Source organism: Diaphorina citri, unplaced genomic scaffold, assembly GCF_000475195.1.
Source record: "Diaphorina citri unplaced genomic scaffold, Diaci psyllid genome assembly version 1.1 scaffold1718, whole genome shotgun sequence".
NCBI classification, from domain to species: Eukaryota; Metazoa; Arthropoda; class Insecta; order Hemiptera; family Psyllidae; genus Diaphorina; species Diaphorina citri.
This window is the reverse complement of record NW_007379144.1, coordinates 1-17,500: the sequence shown is the minus strand read 5'-3', so window position 1 is coordinate 17,500 and position 17,500 is coordinate 1. Positions and strand designations below refer to the sequence as shown.

The 17,500-nt window shown below is 38.7% G+C and overlaps 2 protein-coding genes across 3 annotated transcripts in view; one reads left to right on the top strand and one right to left on the bottom strand.

The window, feature by feature from the left end:
• The window catches only part of LOC103516998, a 37,733-nt gene extending 27,638 nt beyond the window's left edge, over positions 1–10,095 (bottom strand). The window contains exon 1 of the mRNA XM_026829240.1: positions 9,895–10,095. Coding sequence (XP_026685041.1) covers positions 9,895–10,062 — 168 coding nt within the window. The 5' untranslated portion in view covers positions 10,063–10,095. The remainder of the gene's footprint in view (positions 1–9,894) is intronic.
• On the top strand, positions 8,144–14,446 carry LOC103516995. 2 transcript variants are annotated; one of them, XM_026829243.1, is made up of 2 exons: positions 8,144–8,307; positions 13,677–14,446. In XM_026829243.1, exon 2 carries the CDS (start codon positions 13,705–13,707, stop codon positions 14,380–14,382), a length of 678 nt encoding a protein of 225 aa, XP_026685044.1. In that variant the 5' UTR covers positions 8,144–8,307; positions 13,677–13,704; the 3' UTR covers positions 14,383–14,446. The 2 variants fall into 2 exon arrangements, with proteins under 2 accessions (XP_026685044.1, XP_026685042.1); XM_026829241.1 differs by having other exon boundaries at positions 8,146–8,293.
• Positions 14,447–17,500: the final 3,054 nt, after the last annotated feature.

Here is a 17,500-nt window from a genome sequence, read left to right as displayed (position 1 = left end):
CCTTTTCGAGAACGAACATTATCCCATCAGGATAAAATCCGCCCCGGGCCGGAATCGAACCCGCGGCCTAGCGCTTACAAGGTGGACGCCCTACCAACCAAGCTGTACCAACCCTTCCTTTGAAGAAGTTCGATAGAACTGTGTGACCGCCTGGTATATTAATAGGTACCTATGCAATATGGCAAGCACCAAAGGAGTTAGCGGATGTGTCATCTTTCCCTTGGTAACTTTTACATCGTTTAGCATTTGTATGACCGCCTGGTATGTTAATAGGTATGCAATATGCCAAACAACAAAGGAGTTAGCGGATGTGTTAGTTTTTCCCCATGGTTTTTTAGCCCGTCCTTCCTTTATTATTACGATACCTAGTAATAAAAAAAAGGTATAAGGGACGGGCTTTTGTATTCGCCTCTGTGTCGTCTGTCTGTCTGTGTGTCTGTCTGTCTGTCAGTCTGTCTGTTCCCATAGGTTTGGATACCTGGTCGACCTATACCTATGTCAAATTAGAGGTCTTTTTACCAGGAACACGAAAGTGGTGGTGCAAATTTTGTCCAGATTTTTTTCACATTTTCTCACACAAATGAGCTCTGATCTCGAAATTTATCGCGACGACCTATGAACTCAAAGCGAGAAAGTTTTAGATAAAACATCAGTCGTTAATTGAGGACCGGTTTTAGCGTCACCTATGTTAAGCTACGCCGAGCAAGGCCAATAAATGGATGGGTGACTTAAACATTTTATTGGCAGTTATTGGGAAACATTAAAAGGAATAAAGGGAGAACGGGCTCTAGTCTTGATTTTAAATCATTACATGAAAGTAAAATTTAAAATCAAATCAATAATAATAAACTGAATATCAAACAAATTAGGTAGGTACATAGGTACTGATTTAACCACGATCGAAGAAACTACGGACTAAAAATTCCCGGAGGGACGGGCCCAGCTTGTTTTTTTAACTTTTTTACATTTTACGTTCATGCCGGACGGAAATCCACGACCTAACACTTACTAGGAGGCTCGCTACCTTCCAAGACTCGAACCACCAACCTCCAGATAAGAAATACATAGTGCTAACTTGCCAGGTATACTTTCTTCCAGCTTTCATTCTCTCTCTCTATCTCTCTCTTTTTCACTCGCTCTCTTTCTCTCTGTCTCTCTGTCTCTCTCTCTCTCTCTCTCTCTCTCTCTCTCAATCTCTCTCTCTTTCGCTCCCTTTTTCTTTCTCTCTCTCGCCCTAACCAGCTCTCTCTCTCTCTCTTAGCAGCTTTCTCTCGATTTTCATTTCTCAATTCAAAGTTTATTTACTCTGACAATATGATCATTATTACTCCTCTACACATAGGGTGTCTAAAAATTAACGCCTCAAACCGAAAAGGGAATGTTTTTTTTATATACCTAGGTAGGTACCTAATTTTATTAAATTATTATGAATGCTGAGCACAATATGTGTGTACCAAGTAATATATAGATTGGGAATAAAAGATGGTCTTCTACATATATGTAGGTAGGTACAAACTAAATGCTCTCAAATTCTCAATTTGAAAGAGAAAAAAAAAATCAACTCAATTTCATGTTAACAAAATGCGAATTAAGTGTGGTATCTTGAATTTTATACACCCTGTTTTATCTTTATTATCTATCTCTTTTTCCATCCTTTGCTCCTCTCTCTTTTTCTCAATCTCCTTTTTCTCTCTCCTTCAATCTCCTTCTCTTTCTCCTCTCTCTCTTCCTCATCCTTCCACTTTTTCTCTTTCATTTACTATCTCTTTCTCTCTTTCTCTTATAAGCTTTCTCTCTCTCACACTCTCATTATCTTTCTTTCGTTTCTCGCTATCTCCATTTCAATTCAATTTTTATTTAGTTTTTTCTCCTTCTCCTTCTTCTTCTTCTTCTTCTCTTCTCATACTTGTCTGTAGTATATTGCTTCGCTTGTATGCAATTTTATTAAATTTTGAATTCTTTCTCCAACACTTCAAGAAATACATAGTGCTAACTTGCCAGGTATACTTTCTTCCAGCTTTCATTCTCTCTCTCTATCTCTCTCTTTTTCACTCGCTCTCTTCCCCTCTCTCTCTCTTAATCTCTCTCTCTCTCGCTCGCTCTCTTTCTCTGTCTCTCTCTCTCTCTCTCTCTCTCTCTCAATCTCTCTCTCGCTCTCTCTCTCTCTCTCTTTCTCTGTCTCGCTCTCTCTTTCGCTCCCTTTTTCTCTTTCTCTCTCTCGCCCTTACCAGCTCTCTCTCTCTCACTCGCTCTCTCTCTCTCTCTTAGCAGCTTTCTCTCGATTTTCATTTCTCAATTCAAAGTTTATTTACTCTGACAATATGATCATTATTACTCCTCTAAATATAGGGTGTCTAAAAATTAACGCCTCAAACCGAAAAGGGAATGTTTTTTTTTATACCTAGGTAGGTACCTAATTTTATTAAATTATTATGAATGCTGAGCACAATATGTGTGTCCCAAGTAAAAAATAGATTGGGAATAAAAGATGGTCTTCTACATATATGTAGGTACAAACTAAATGCTCTCAAATTCTCAATTTGAAAGAGAAAAAAAAAATCAACTCAATTTCAAGTTAACAAAATGCGAATTAAGTGTGGTATCTTGAATTTTATACACCCTGTTTTATCTTTATTATCTATCTCTTTTTCCATCCTTTGCTCCTCTCTCTCTTTCTCAATCTCCTCTTTCTCTCTCTCCTTCAATCTCCTTCTCTTTCTCCTCTCTCTCTTCCTCATACTTCCACTTTTTCTCTTTCATTTACTATCTCTCTCTTTCTCTTATAAGCTTTCTCTCTCTCTCACTCTCATTATCTTTCTTTCGTTTCTCGCTATCTCCATTTCAATTCAATTTTTATTTAGTTTTTTCTCCTTCTTCTTCTTCTTCTTCTTCTTCTTCTTCTTCTCTTCTAATACTTGTCTGCAGTATATTGCTTTGCTTGTATGCAATTTTATTAAATTTTGAATTTTCTCCAACACTTCTCTCTCTCTCTCTCTTTCTTTCCATCCCTCACTTTTTCTCTATCTTTTTTCTCACTCTTTCTCCTCTCTTTCTCTCTCTCTTTGCCTTCTACCTTTTTATTTCCACTCTTAATATTATATTTTATCTATTTATTTTTTCTTGTGAAATGAAATCCATTTCTTTTTTCCTTGGTAAAAAAAAAACTGTCTTCTTCCAAACTATGCAAACGGCATTACCTCACAATAATGGAGCAGTTGCGCTTATTTGGGTGAGGTTTCTAATGAGCAGAAAAAATGAGTAACTAGGGAATTTTTAGTTTTTTTTACGACTTTTAGATCTGGAGATAAATCATTATAAAAAATACCGGTGAATCTTGAACTTTGACGTCATGGCATACGCTCCCGTACGCGATGACGTCATAGTTCATGACTCCTCCCGCTTCGCTCGTTTGTGTGCATGCGTTCCTGTGCATTTCGTGAACCTTGACGTCACGACTATTTGAACTATTTTTTAGACTTTTTACTTTTACTTTTTCGGAGTTTCGACCTCAGATTTGGATTTTTCATAACTTTTTACGTAGGAATCGACCTTTATTAATAATGTTTACCCAATTGTCAGGGTATATCTACCCTCCTTGACCTGGTGCTTTCGACGACACAATAATTATATACCTATCTATACAGTGAGCTAAGATCTGAGGTAGCATCCACGAAGTGGGGGGAGTCCGACCAACTATTTTGCCTGCACTGGGGAGCTCCTCGATGGAGGGCTCTTCAGACTGTGTTTAGCCAGCGCCCGAATCTTTTCAAGGTAAGCTTTGAATTATTATTTCTTCTTTTCTGTAGGGTCTTGGATTGGATTTACGCTCATACATTAATTATTTAAACATTCAATATAAATATATATTATAGAAGTCTTTTCCTCAATTCCATCTTTTTATTTCATTCTCTTTATTCCTCTCGCCGCGGGCAAATTAGCCCGTCACACAGACTTATGTGGCGTATGGTACAGGTGGGCCAATAAATGGTACGTTTTTTAGGTGGGCGAATAAATGGTACACTTACCCTAGATAGGGATAGAGAGGGTACTGTAACTTCGGAGGTCTTATCGTTCATAAATAGAAGAAAGTCAGCTGTTCTGAGAACGAACTTGTGTGTAGTTAACTAGGCTGTCTAGCTGGCTACAGAAACCTAGTACCTATCTTTTGTAAATCTTGTCATTTTTATGACCGCCTGGAATCTCAGTAGGTATGCAATGTGTCTGACACCAAGTACATTGGTGGATGTGTCATTTTCCCCTTCCAAGTCCCAAGCTAACTACTAACTAGGCTTGCCAATAATAAGAGAGAGAGAGAGAGTTTCAAATAAAACAATATTCTTGGAGAGTTGCGCCTTGTAAGCGCTAGGTCGGGGGTTCGACTACCCATCAGGGCGGATTTTACAATATACAGATAAGGTTCGTTCTCGGAACGGCTGGCTTTCTCCTATCCTGTCCCCCTTGACTCTTCGATTTCGGGACGAAAAGACTTCAGCAGTTACAGTTCCCTTTATCAATCCTCTGAACAAATCTTCAGACGTTTCTTTTTCCACACTTTCAATTTGGAAAAAGCCTCCAATGTTTCCATACCATAAAATAGAAAACAAAATTATCTACATACTACTACTCTACTACATACCTATCTAACTAGACAACGCGGATTTTTTGATAACGAACCATGATAAAGATAAAAATAATAATAATAAAACCTATAGGTATACCTGTCTTTGGAGTTAATAAGAGTCGATCTGCGTCTAGCTGAGGGACTATAAACAGAGAGTCGATCTGCGTCTAGCTGAGGGACTATAAACAGAGAGTCGATCTGCGTCTAGCTGAGGGACTATAAACAGAGAGTCGATCTGCGTCTAGCTGAGGGACTATAAACAGAGAGTCGATCTGCGTCTAGCTGAGGGACTATAAACAGAGAGTCGATCTGCGTCTAGCTGAGGGACTATAAACAGAGAGTCGATCTGCGTCTAGCTGAGGGACTATAAACAGAGAGTCGATCTGCGTCTAGCTGAGGGACTATAAACAGAGAGTCGATCTGCGTCTAGCTGAGGGACTATAAACAGAGAGTCGATCTGCGTCTAGCTGAGGGACTATAAACAGAGAGTCGATCTGCGTCTAGCTGAGGGACTATAAACAGAGAGTCGATCTGCGTCTAGCTGAGGGACTATAAACAGAGAGTCGATCTGCGTCTAGCTGAGGGACTATAAACAGAGAGTCGATCTGCGTCTAGCTGAGGGACTATAAACAGAGAGTCGATCTGCGTCTAGCTGAGGGACTATAAACAGAGAGTCGATCTGCGTCTAGCTGAGGGACTATAAACAGAGAGTCGATCTGCGTCTAGCTGAGGGACTATAAACAGAGAGTCGATCTGCGTCTAGCTGAGGGACTATAAACAGAGAGTCGATCTGCGTCTAGCTGAGGGACTATAAACAGAGAGTAGATCTGCGTCTAGCTGAGGGACTATAAACAGAGAGTAGATCTGCGTCTATCTGAGGGACTATAAACAGAGAGTAGATCTGCGTCTAGCTGAGGGACTATAAACAGAGAGTCGATCTGCGTCTAGCTGAGGGACTATAAACAGAGAGTCGATCTGCGTCTAGCTGAGGGACTATAAACAGAGAGTCGATCTGCGTCTAGCTGAGGGACTATAAACAGGAAAATGAATTTTAAAAATTGCCGCCGGGACAGCTATCTCACGTCGTCCGAGCTCATCTCAGCCCTGTTCATAAACACACCCTAAAGCTGATTGAGAGGCCGACGACAAACGCCGACCCCATCTGAACATGGGAAAAGGCGAAGAAGAAGAAGAAGAAGAAGAAGAAGAAGAAGAAGAAGAAGAAGAAGAAGAAGAAGAAGAAGAAGTATACCTATACCTTTGTAAATATTCCCAATAAAAAAAAGTGTTAAATAATAATAATAATAATAAGAAGAAGAAGAAGAAGAACTGAACTGAACTGAACTGAACAAGGTTATTATATTTTTAACAAAAACAAATTATATAAAAATAATCCCTAAGCTAATAACTAACTTCTGCGGGATTTTTTTAACTTCTGCGGGAAGAAGAAGAAGAAGAAGAAGAAGAAGTTGCATTGGTGTTTTATATCTAAAGTCTAAATCAATACATTACATAAACATTATTATCTAACCTACATATACACAGTACCTATAGCTTTTATTCTTCCAATAATGATAGTAAGTAATAAAAAACGACCGTTACTTCGACCGTTAAATTAAATACTCTTGTCGTTATATTTTTATTTTCCCCCTCCACCATAACGTACCTATATCAAATCCCCCCCCCCATCGTTCCATGTAGTACCAGTGAAAAATAATATCGTGTGTTTTATAGACATTTTTTTTTTTATCTACTCATTTCCTCTACTTCTTCTTCTTCTTCTTCTTCTTCTTCTTCTTCTTCTTCTTCTTCTTCTTCTTCTTCTTCTTCGTCTTGAAGAAAACCAAGACTAAAGGAAAAACAATGAAGAAAGTATGATATAACTAAGACGAAGAAACATCCCTCAGAAGGTAGTTATTAGCTTAGGGATTATTTTTATTATTCTAACCTACATATACACAGTACCTATAGCTTTTATTCTTCCAATAATGATAGTAAGTAATAAAAAACAACCGTTACTTCGACCGTTAAATTAAATACTCTTGTCGTTATATTTTTATTTTCCCCCTCCACCATAACGTATATCAAATCCCCCCCCATCGTTCCATGTAGTACCAGTGAAAAATAATATCGTGTGTTTTATAGACATACCTCTTTAAGAAAAAGTGAGAATATTGCCGACGAGTAGTGTTCGCAGAAAACGGTTTGAGACTAGAAAATATATATTGAAAGGAGAAGAAGCAAGTCGATGGGGAAATAGAGGAGGAGGAGAAGAAGAAGAAGAAGGAGGAGGAGGAGAAAAATAAAAAAAGAGAACGGACGATGAAGAAGAACAAAAGGAAGCCGAAGAAGAAGGGGTAGAAGAACTACCTGCCAACGCGACGCAAACGAAGGAGATAGAGAAAAAAGAGCAAAAGAAGAAAAATAAAAAGAAGCAGAAGGATGAAAGGAGGTAAAAAGGAGGCGAAGACGAGAATAGAAAGAGCTGAACTAGGAAAGAGAGGGATTCTAGAGGAAAGAGGTACAAAATATATAGGAGATATATTGGAGAGAGAAATAAAAAAGCCAAAGTAGAATACAATGACGAAGCAATAGAAAGAGAATATTCTTAACGTGCAAAAAGACGGAAAAGAAGAAAAAAAAATAGAGAGATGGAGAGAGAGAGAGAGAAGGAGGCGAGCAGCGTAAGGAGCAAGAATTAGAACACTTGGAGAAAAATAGGTGAGAATGGAGATGATGTGGAAGTGGGAGTAGTCAGTAGACGAAGGGAAAGAATACCAAGAGAAGAACGGGAAGATGGCAGAAGGAATACAAGCAAAGAAAAAGCGCCAAGAGAGCAAAAAGAAAAAGAAGATTCTAGAAAGGTTAGAAATACAAGAACCGAGGTAAGGCAGAATGTATAGCTAGTATGTACATATTTAAGAAGAGAAAGAGCGTGCTAGAAATAGGAATAGGTAAAGAAAAAAGAACCAAGAGAGAGAAAAGAAAGGAAATGTAGTGAAACAAGGAAGAAAAGAAATGAATAAGGTGGCAAGTAATGCATTAGCTATGCAGATCAGCTATTCATTAAAAAACAAAGAAATGTGTTTTAAAGAGAACGTTAAGCCCCGTACACACTTGTGTTGGCAATCTTTGTGACATGCCTTCGTCCACACTTAACTTTTTTTCGTCCCGAAATCGAAGAGAAAACAGGATAGGAGAAAGCCAGCCGTTGTGTTTTAAAGAGAACGTTAAGCCCCGTACACACTTGTGTTGGCAATCTTTGTGACATGCCTTCGTCCACACTTAACTTTTTTTCGTCTCGAAATCGAAGAGAAAACAGGATAGGAGAAAGCCAGCCGTCCCGAAAACGAACATTATCCGTTCAGGATAAAATACTCCCCGGGCAGGAATCGAACCCGCGGCTTAGCGCTCACAAGGCAGACGCGTTACCAACTAAGCTAACTGGCTAGCACTGGTTGAAATGAGCACAAAGTGTATTGTGCTATTTTGGAAAAGAATATAGCGTCATATTGTGAATCCGTCATCTGGCTATAATGATGACAGTTCTCAATTGGCATTCTTCAGTATTAACAGTGAAATTTTAAATTTTTCTCTCCTTTGAATATTTTCATAAGTGTTTTTAGATTGAATCTTCAAAATTTGTGATAGTATTATCCTACTGTGTGCTAGGTACTTGGCAACCGGTAATTGTTCAGAAGCCACGTCAATGAAAAAAAAAAAAAAAAAAAAATCTATAAGGAACAAGACGATTTTTTTTACATTCCTAACCTTGAAACACCTTCAAAACACTCCTATTTTTACATATATTTACATCTAGTTATTTACGAGCCTACATTTACATCTAGTTTCTTATAGGCTAAGTAAAAGCTCAGTGACTTTTTCAGGGACGCCCCCAGGTTGCCCAAATTTAAATCTTAAACGAGAACCCCCGTTTGTGATAGATCATATCAAAGGTCTCAAAGAGCGTAGTACTTTTTGGTACAAGTTTGAGCTCGATCCAACAACCAGGGCCGGTGTTATGGTCTATTTAAATTTTAATTATTCCATGTTCTCCCGCCAATAGGGGAAGCACCAAAAATGGGAAATTCATATCGATTGGTGATTTGTGCTTCAAGTAGGTCCCAGTAATGATTCATATTGAAATTCGGTGTCATTTGAGATTTTAAAGTTGGCCCCCCTGGGGCCGACCCTGGAAAAGTCCCTGACCTTTTATGTCGCCTATAAGAAACTAAAGGCAATTGGGTACTTGTGCAGAAGTCACGTCCGTGGAATATTATTACCAAAGGAACTGGCACAAACAAGCATGATCAGTGTTATTATAGGGTTAGGTTAAACACAAGAAGGAGTTTTCACAATTAATCGATTGGTGATTTGTGCTTCAAGTAGGTCCCAGTAATGATTCATATTGAAATTCGGTGTCATTTGAGATTTTAAAGTTGGCCCCCCCTGGGGCCGACCCTGGAAAAGTCCTTGACCTTTTATGTCGCCTATAAGAAACTAAAGGCAATTGGGTACTTGTGCAGAAGTCACGTCCGTGGAATATTACTACCAAAGGAACTGGCACAAATGAGCAGTGACCAGTGTTATTATAGGGTTAGGTTAAACGCAAGAAGGAGTTTTCACAATTAGAGCAGTGACCAGTGTTATTATAGGGTTAGTTTAAATACAAAAAGGAGCTTTTCTTTTCCACGGACGTGACTTCTGTATAATTACCGGTAATTGTAGTCTTGTATACAAAATTTCAGGTTTCTAAATTCATCCGTTCAAAAATTATTGTGTGTGGGGGGGGGACTTTATGAATGAAACAAAATATCTCGAGAACGGTAAGAGCTAGAGACTTGAAATTTGGTATGTAGCTGTCAAATGTGACAAGGATGCAAATAGAGCAGTGATTAGTGTTATTATAGGGTTAGGTTAAATACAAAAAGGAGCTTTTCTTTTCCACGGACGTGACTTCTGTATAATTACCGGTAATATTGTAGTCTTGTATACAAAATTTCAGGTTTCTAAATTCATCCGTTCAAAAATTATTGTGTGTGGGGGGGGAATTTATGAATGCACTGTATAGAAAGAGAAAGTTTGTTGCAATTTTTCATTGGCGTGTCTTCCAGACAATTACCCCTACTTGAATCACAAATCACCAATCGATATGAATTTCCCATTTTTGGTGCTTCCCCTATTGACGGGAGAACATGGAAAAATTAAAATTTAAATAGACCATAACACCGGTAATAATGATAGTAATAGTAGGTAGTAATAATAAAACTCACGTCCACATCGATGTGCATCTCGGGAACTACCCGGGAGTGCGGCGTCAGGCTGGGGAAGTGCAGGAAGAACTGCTTGTGATTGAAATACCACTGGATCGAATACAGGGTGTCGTTATTCAGGTCGTAGCGACACACAAGGGTTAAGTCCTCGCCGGCCCGGATGGCCATGGGGGCAATGAACTCTAGGTCCCTCAAAGCAAAGATATCTGAAACAAGAGATAGATAGGGAGATGGAGAGAGAGAGAGAGAAGGAGGCGAGCAGCGTAAGGAGCAAGAATTAGAACACTTGAAGAAAAATAGGTGAGAATGGAGATGATGTGGAAGTGGGAGTAGTCAGTAGACGAAGGGAAAGAATACCAAGAGAAGAACGGGAAGATGGCAGAAGGAATACAAGCAAAGAAAAAGCGCCAAGAGAGCAAAAAGAAAAAGAAGATTCTAGAAAGGTTAGAAATACAAGAACCGAGGTAAGGCAGAATGTATAGCTAGTATGTACATATTTAAGAAGAGAAAGAGCGTGCTAGAAATAGGAATAGCTAAAGAAAAAAGAACCAAGAGAGAGGACTCTTGGTCGGTCCCTCAAAGCAAAGATGTCTAAAACAAGAGATAAATAGAAGTACAGTAGAACTCTAGGTCCCTCAAAGCAAAGATGTCTAAAACAAGAGATAGATAGAAGTTCAGTAGAACTCTAGGTCCCTCAAAGCAAAGATATCTGAAACAAGAGATAGATAGAAGTTCAGTAGAACTCTTGGTCCCTCAAAGCAAAGATAGGTATCTGAAACAAGAGATAAATAGAAGTACAGTAGAACTCTAGGTCCCTCAAAGCATGGAGTGCGCCTTGGATCCTGATTAAGCCGGATTTTCTCTGTTTTATATTCTCCGTCGGTGTTTACTACTTGCGTACTGCAGTACTAATTTTTTTAGGTAGACAGTACTACTTGCGTACTGCAGTACTAGTTGAATTTTTTAGGTAGACAGTACTACTTGCGTACTAAAGATGTACTGCTTGCGTACTGGATAAAAACAGGTAGACAGCGAAAAATACCTCTCAAATTTTCCCCACCTAAATTATCCCACAAAAGAATTCTAGAACGCGAAAAGAACTTTCGCAAATGATCAACTTTTTGGGGATGATAGGGTTAGGTAGCACGCGATAAGAACTTTTACAAATGATCAACTTTTTGGGAATGATAGGGTTAGGTAGCACGGGAAAAGAACTTTCACAAATGATCATTTTTCTGAGAATGATAGGGTTAGGTATAACGCGAAAAGATTTTTCACAAATACCTAATCAACTTTTTGTGTTATTGGTTTTAGTAATTAGGTAGCACGGGAAAAGAACTTTCACAAATGATCATTTTTCTGAGAATGATAGGGTTAGGTATAACGCGAAAAGATTTTTCACAAATAGGTACCTAATCAACTTTTTGTGTTATTGGTTTTAGTAATTATATTAGGGTTCGAAAACATAAAAGAAGGACTTTATAATTATTTGAGCGAAATTAGGAAAACAGGGGAATATTTTTTCCGTATTAAAGTCCGTACTAATAAAAAAAAATCTGGTGTGAACATCACACGACTTTCTATTACATTAAGTCGGACAGTTCTAAAAGTTTCACCATTCGATTCCGCGTGAAAAATCACATGAGATTGACTATTCACTTGCTTATTTGGTAACGGTTCACAAATAAAAGAGAAATTTGTCGACACAGGGAAGTATCGAACCCGCAACTTCTCAACCGTAAGTCAGACAGTACTAAAAGTAGCACCATTCGATTCGGCGTGAAAAATCACATTGATTAGAATATTTTTTTCGAAGTTCGAAGCAACATTGACTTTGGTTGATATCTGGATGGGTGACTGTCCGATTTTTACCAAATTGTTACAGTCGCGTTCTTGGACCATACCGGGATAGCATACCAAATTTCTTTTCTCTACGACAAACCGTTCTTGAGATATTTTTCCACGAAATGAGGGTTAAGCAACAATTAGTTTGGTTAATATCTGGATGGGTGATTATCCGATTTTTGCCAAATTGTTACAGTCGCGTCCTTGGACCATATCGGGATAGCATACCAAATTTCATTTCTCTACTACAAACCGTTCTTGAGATATTTTGTTCACAACCTTTTCAACATTTTCCACGAAATGAGGGTTTAGTAACAATTACTTTGGTTAATATCTGGATGGGTGACTGTCCGATTTTTACCAAATTGTTACAGTCGCGTTCTTGGACCATACCGGGATAGCATACCAAATTTCATCGCTTTACGACAAACCGTTCTTGAGATATTTTGTTCACAACTTTCTACTTTTTCCCATTTAAACCTGTAGTACGTACGTACGTACGTACGTACGTACGTTACGTACGTACGTACGTTACGTACGTACGTACGTTACGTACGTACGTACGTTACGTACGTACGTACGTTACGTACGTACGTACGTTACGTACGTACGTACGTTACGTACGTACGTACGTTACGTACGTACGTACGTTACGTACGTACGTACGTTACGTACGTACGTACGTTACGTACGTACGTACGTTACGTACGTACGTACGTTACGTACGTACGTACGTTACGTACGTACGTACGTTACGTACGTACGTACGTTACGTACGTACGTACGTTACGTACGTACGTACGTTACGTACAGACCATGGGCTAAAAACCACTTTTTTGGAATCAGGGGACCCCAAAACGGATATTTCCACCCATTTCCCGATTTTGAAAATTTGGACCGATTGCAATACTTTCATTACTAGTATAGCTCCGCTATACTGTAGTAATAGAAAGTAAAAAATCTGGTGTGAACATCACACGACTTTCTATTACATTAAGTCGGAGAGTTCTAAAAGTTTCACCATTCGATTCCGCGTGAAAAATCATATGGGATCAACTATTCACTTGCTTATTTGGTATCGGTTCACAAATAAACGGGAAATTTGTTGACACAGGGGAGTATCGAACCCGCAACTTTTCAACTGTAAGTCAGAGAGTGCTAAAAGTAGCATCATTCGATTCCGCGTGAAAAATCACATGGGATTAACTATTCACTTGCTTATTTGGTAACGGTTGACGAATAAAATCTGGTGTGAACATCACACGACTTTCTATTACATTAAGTCGGACAGTTCTAAAAGTTTCACCATTCGATTCCGCGTGAAAAATCATATGGGATCAACTATTCACTTGCTTATTTGGTATCGGTTCACAAATAAACGGGAAATTTGTTGACACCGGGGAGTATCGAATGGTGCTACTTTTAGCACTCTCTGACTTACAGTTGAGAAGTTTCGGGTTCGATACTCCCCTGTGTCAACAAATTTCCCTTTTATTTGTGAACCATTAACAAGTAAGCATGTGAATAGTTGATCCCATGGGATTTTTCACGCCGAATCGAATGGTGAAACTTTTAGAACTGTCCGACTTACAGTTGAGAAGTTTAATGTAATAGAAAGTCGTGTGATGTCCACACCAGATTTTTCATTTTAGTATGCAACTAGAAGGTTAAAATTGAAATAGTACGCAAGTCTCCTCCGTCACCCAAAAGAAGAAGAAAAAAAAAGCCTCATAAATATGGTACCTACCTAGATTGAGCATTCTAACTAACGTTCATATCAATGTTTTGACACATAAACATAAAAACATAAGTCTGCGGGGGGGGGGGGGTTAGGTAGAACGCTAAAAGTTTAGTAATATTTGAGTGCGATAGTGTATCCCTCGTTTTGTTTTCACAAATTGAATTTCGATAATTTAATCTCAAAATCTCCCTTGCAGACGCTAAATCTCGGCTTGAAAACAAGTCATGGCTGCGATTGGGATTGCTTCAGTCCATAAATTGATGATCTCTATGTGTATCATGCTGATGATGATGAAAATGACACATGAATTACAAACCAAAGATATTAATGAAATTGTGTGTTATAAGTGCGATGAAACACCTCATAATCAGGAAAATGGCTACCTCGGAGACTTCTGCTATATCGTCACCCGAATGACACCCCGAGTTAGTGTCCGATCTGTTAATTGTAAAATAGTTGGATACGATTATTATTACACGACACTAGGTTGCTGCTCCTATGGTGTCAGTACGGATAGGGAAAAGGGGTTAGTGGGTTTGGTAAAGAGATTTGGCGTTCAAGATTGCTTAGGAGAATATGATAAATACTTATGCCACAGATCAGATAACACGACTATACCGGGGTGTACCGTATGTACAAAAAATCTTTGTAACACATTCTCTTTCTACAAAGATAACCCCAAAAAATACACTAGGCCAATTCTCCATGGAGATCCAAACTACAACCCAAAATACTTCTATACGGAGATATTGGAGTCATTTGTGAATCAAATGCTTCAAAAAGTGCACACGAGCATCCAGTGGGTGCTGAGGCGTAAGTTGGGACAACGGATACCCAAGGACACACCTGACCGTCGCAAGTATGAGATGATAGCCAAATACTATTTTCCTGGAAAACACTGACTTAATAAAACGCCTGTAGTATAATAATTATGAATAAATATTATTACAACTGTTTAATTCGTTACTTCTTCTTCTTCTTCTTCTTCTTCTTATTTTTCTCCTTCTTCTTCTCCTTCTCCTTCTTCTTCCTCTTTTTCGCTTTTTCCCATGTTCAGATAAGGTCGGTGTTTTACGTTTAGAGTGATCGCTTTGAGGCCCTTCGAACTTAACCTTCGCTATTCATAATTTTATAGCGTAAGGAAATTTGGACCAGTCTACTCCCTGTTTATACCATCGCTTTGAGGCCCTTCGAACTTAACCTTCGCTATTCATAATTTTATAGCGTAAGGAAATTTGGACCAGTCTACTCCCTGTTTATACTCGTAGTCTTAATAGAACAGTTGCTCTTACCTCAGTGATGTTTCAAAGTCATAGAGCAGGAAAAATGAGGACCAACGGAATTTTTCCTTTTCTCCTGCGACTTCTAGATCCCGAGATGAATTGATTTAAAAACTACCGGTAAATCGTGAACTTTGACGTCACGGCATACGCTCCCACAGGCGATGACGTCACATCAAATGTCCCGAGCAAAGCAAAGCTCCCTCGCAGGCAACACAGTAATGTGTTTGTTTCATTTTCATTTTCCAACATAGCAAAAGGTGCTCTTATTTATTTTTATATAATTACGCATTCGTTGTACGCATTCGTTTCTGCGCATTTCTTTCTGCTCCTCCGCATGCGTGCTTGCGTACTGGTGCTACCTAGCGAGGCAACTGCCTGATGTCTGAAGTCACACATCTTTCAACTCTTTCATTAGAACAGAAAATGAAAATTGAATTTTCGACCTTCTACTTTTACAGTTATTTTTTCGGAGTTTTGACCTCAGATTTGGATTTTTCACTACTTTTTACGTAGGAATCCACCATTTATTATTATTTTTTACCCATTTGCAACTGCTTCATTGACGAAGGAAGAAAACACACTTACCTTATAGAAATTATTAGGTAGGTACCTATTATGTCATTTGTGAATCAAATGCTTCAAAAAGTGCACACGAGCATCCAGTGGGTGCTGAGGCGTAAGTTGGGACAACGGATACCCAAGGACTCACCTGACCGTCGCAAGTATGAGATGATAGCCAAATACTATTTTCCTGGAAAACACCGCTGACTTAATAAAACGCCTGTAGTATAATAATTATGAATAAATATTATTACAACTGTTTAATTCGTTACTTCTTCTTCTTCTTCTTCTTCTTCTTCTTCTTCTTCTTCTTCTTTTTCTCCTAATAGGTACCTATATGACCCTACCTCTACCTAATAGGTACCTATATGACCCTACCTCTACCTAATAGGTACCTATATGACCCTACCTCTACCTAATAGGTACCTATATGACCCTACCTCTACCTAATAGGTACCTATATGACCCTACCTCTACCTAATAGGTACCTATATGACCCTACCTCTACCTAATAGGTACCTATATGACCCTACCTCTACCTAATAGGTACCTATATGACCCTACCTCTACCTAATAGGTACCTATATGACCCTACCTCTACCTAATAGGTACCTATATGACCCTACCTCTACCTAATAGGTACCTATATGACCCTACCTCTACCTAATAGGTACCTATATGACCCTACCTCTACCTAATAGGTACCTATATGACCCTACCTCTACCTAATAGGTACCTATATGACCCTACCTCTACCTAATAGGTACCTATATGACCCTACCTCTACCTAATAGGTACCTATATGACCCTACCTCTACCTAATAGGTACCTATATGACCCTACCTCTACCTAATAGGTACCTATATGACCCTACCTCTACCTAATAGGTACCTATATGACCCTACCTCTACCTAATAGGTACCTATATGACCCTACCTCTACCTAATAGGTACCTATATGACCCTACCTCTACCTAATAGGTACCTATATGACCCTACCTCTACCTAATAGGTACCTATATGACCCTACCTCTACCTAATAGGTACCTATATGACCCTACCTCTACCTAATAGGTACCTATATGACCCTACCTCTACCTAATAGGTACCTATATGACCCTACCTCTACCTAATAGGTACCTATATGACCCTACCTCTACCTAATAGGTACCTATATGACCCTACCTCTACCTAATAGGTACCTATATGACAGACACCATGGATAAGGTCATGCGACTAAATACCTAAATTTCGACTTGTCTTAAGGTCAGATCTTTTATATTAAAAATTAAATGAATAGTTTAAGTAACAAACCGCCTCCATTCAAAGGAGTTCATTTAATATAAAAGGTGACGCTAAAAAACCGGTCTTAAAATAACGACTGAAGTGTTATCTAAAACTTTCTCGCTTTGAGTTCATAGGTCGTCGCGACAATTTTCAAGATCAGAGCTCATTTGTGTAAGAAAATGTGAAAATAAACCCCCAAAAACCAGTTTTTTTGGCTTTATGGTTCTCTGAATGAAATTTGCAGCACCATTTTCGTGTTCCTGGTAAAAAGACCTTTAATTTGATATGTAGGTCGACTAGGTTTGGATAAGTCCTTCTATGGGGACAGAGTGATAGACAGAGTGACAGACGACACCGAAGCGAATACAATAATCCGTCCCTTATAGCTTTTTATTACTATTGCAATAATAAAAGAAGGACGGACTAAAAAAAAGAGGAGAACCAATTTATACAATACCTTTTTCTACTAGCAGCTAGAGACGGTGTAAACGGAATATTATTATTGTTATATTTATTTATTTTTTCTGAAGAGGAAAAAAAGAAAAGCTAACGCAGGAAGAGAGACAAGGAAGAACAGTAAGTTTCTTAGAAGAAGAAGAAGAAGAAGAAGAAGAAGAAGAAGAAGAAGAAGAAGAAGAAGAAGAAGAAGAAGAAGACTAAGAAGAGGATGAGATACTTCTAGAGGAGAGAAAAAAATATTTTTTGATGAAGAGAAGAGGGAGAGAAAAGACTTCTAGGGAAAAAGGAAGGGAGGGAAAGGAGAGGGACGAAGAGAGAATTTTCCCAGATAAAGAGGTAACAAGCTGGACCCGTCCCTCCGGGAATTTTTTAGTCCGTAGTTTATTCGATCGTGGTTAAAGAGAATCAGTACCTATGAACCTACCTAATTT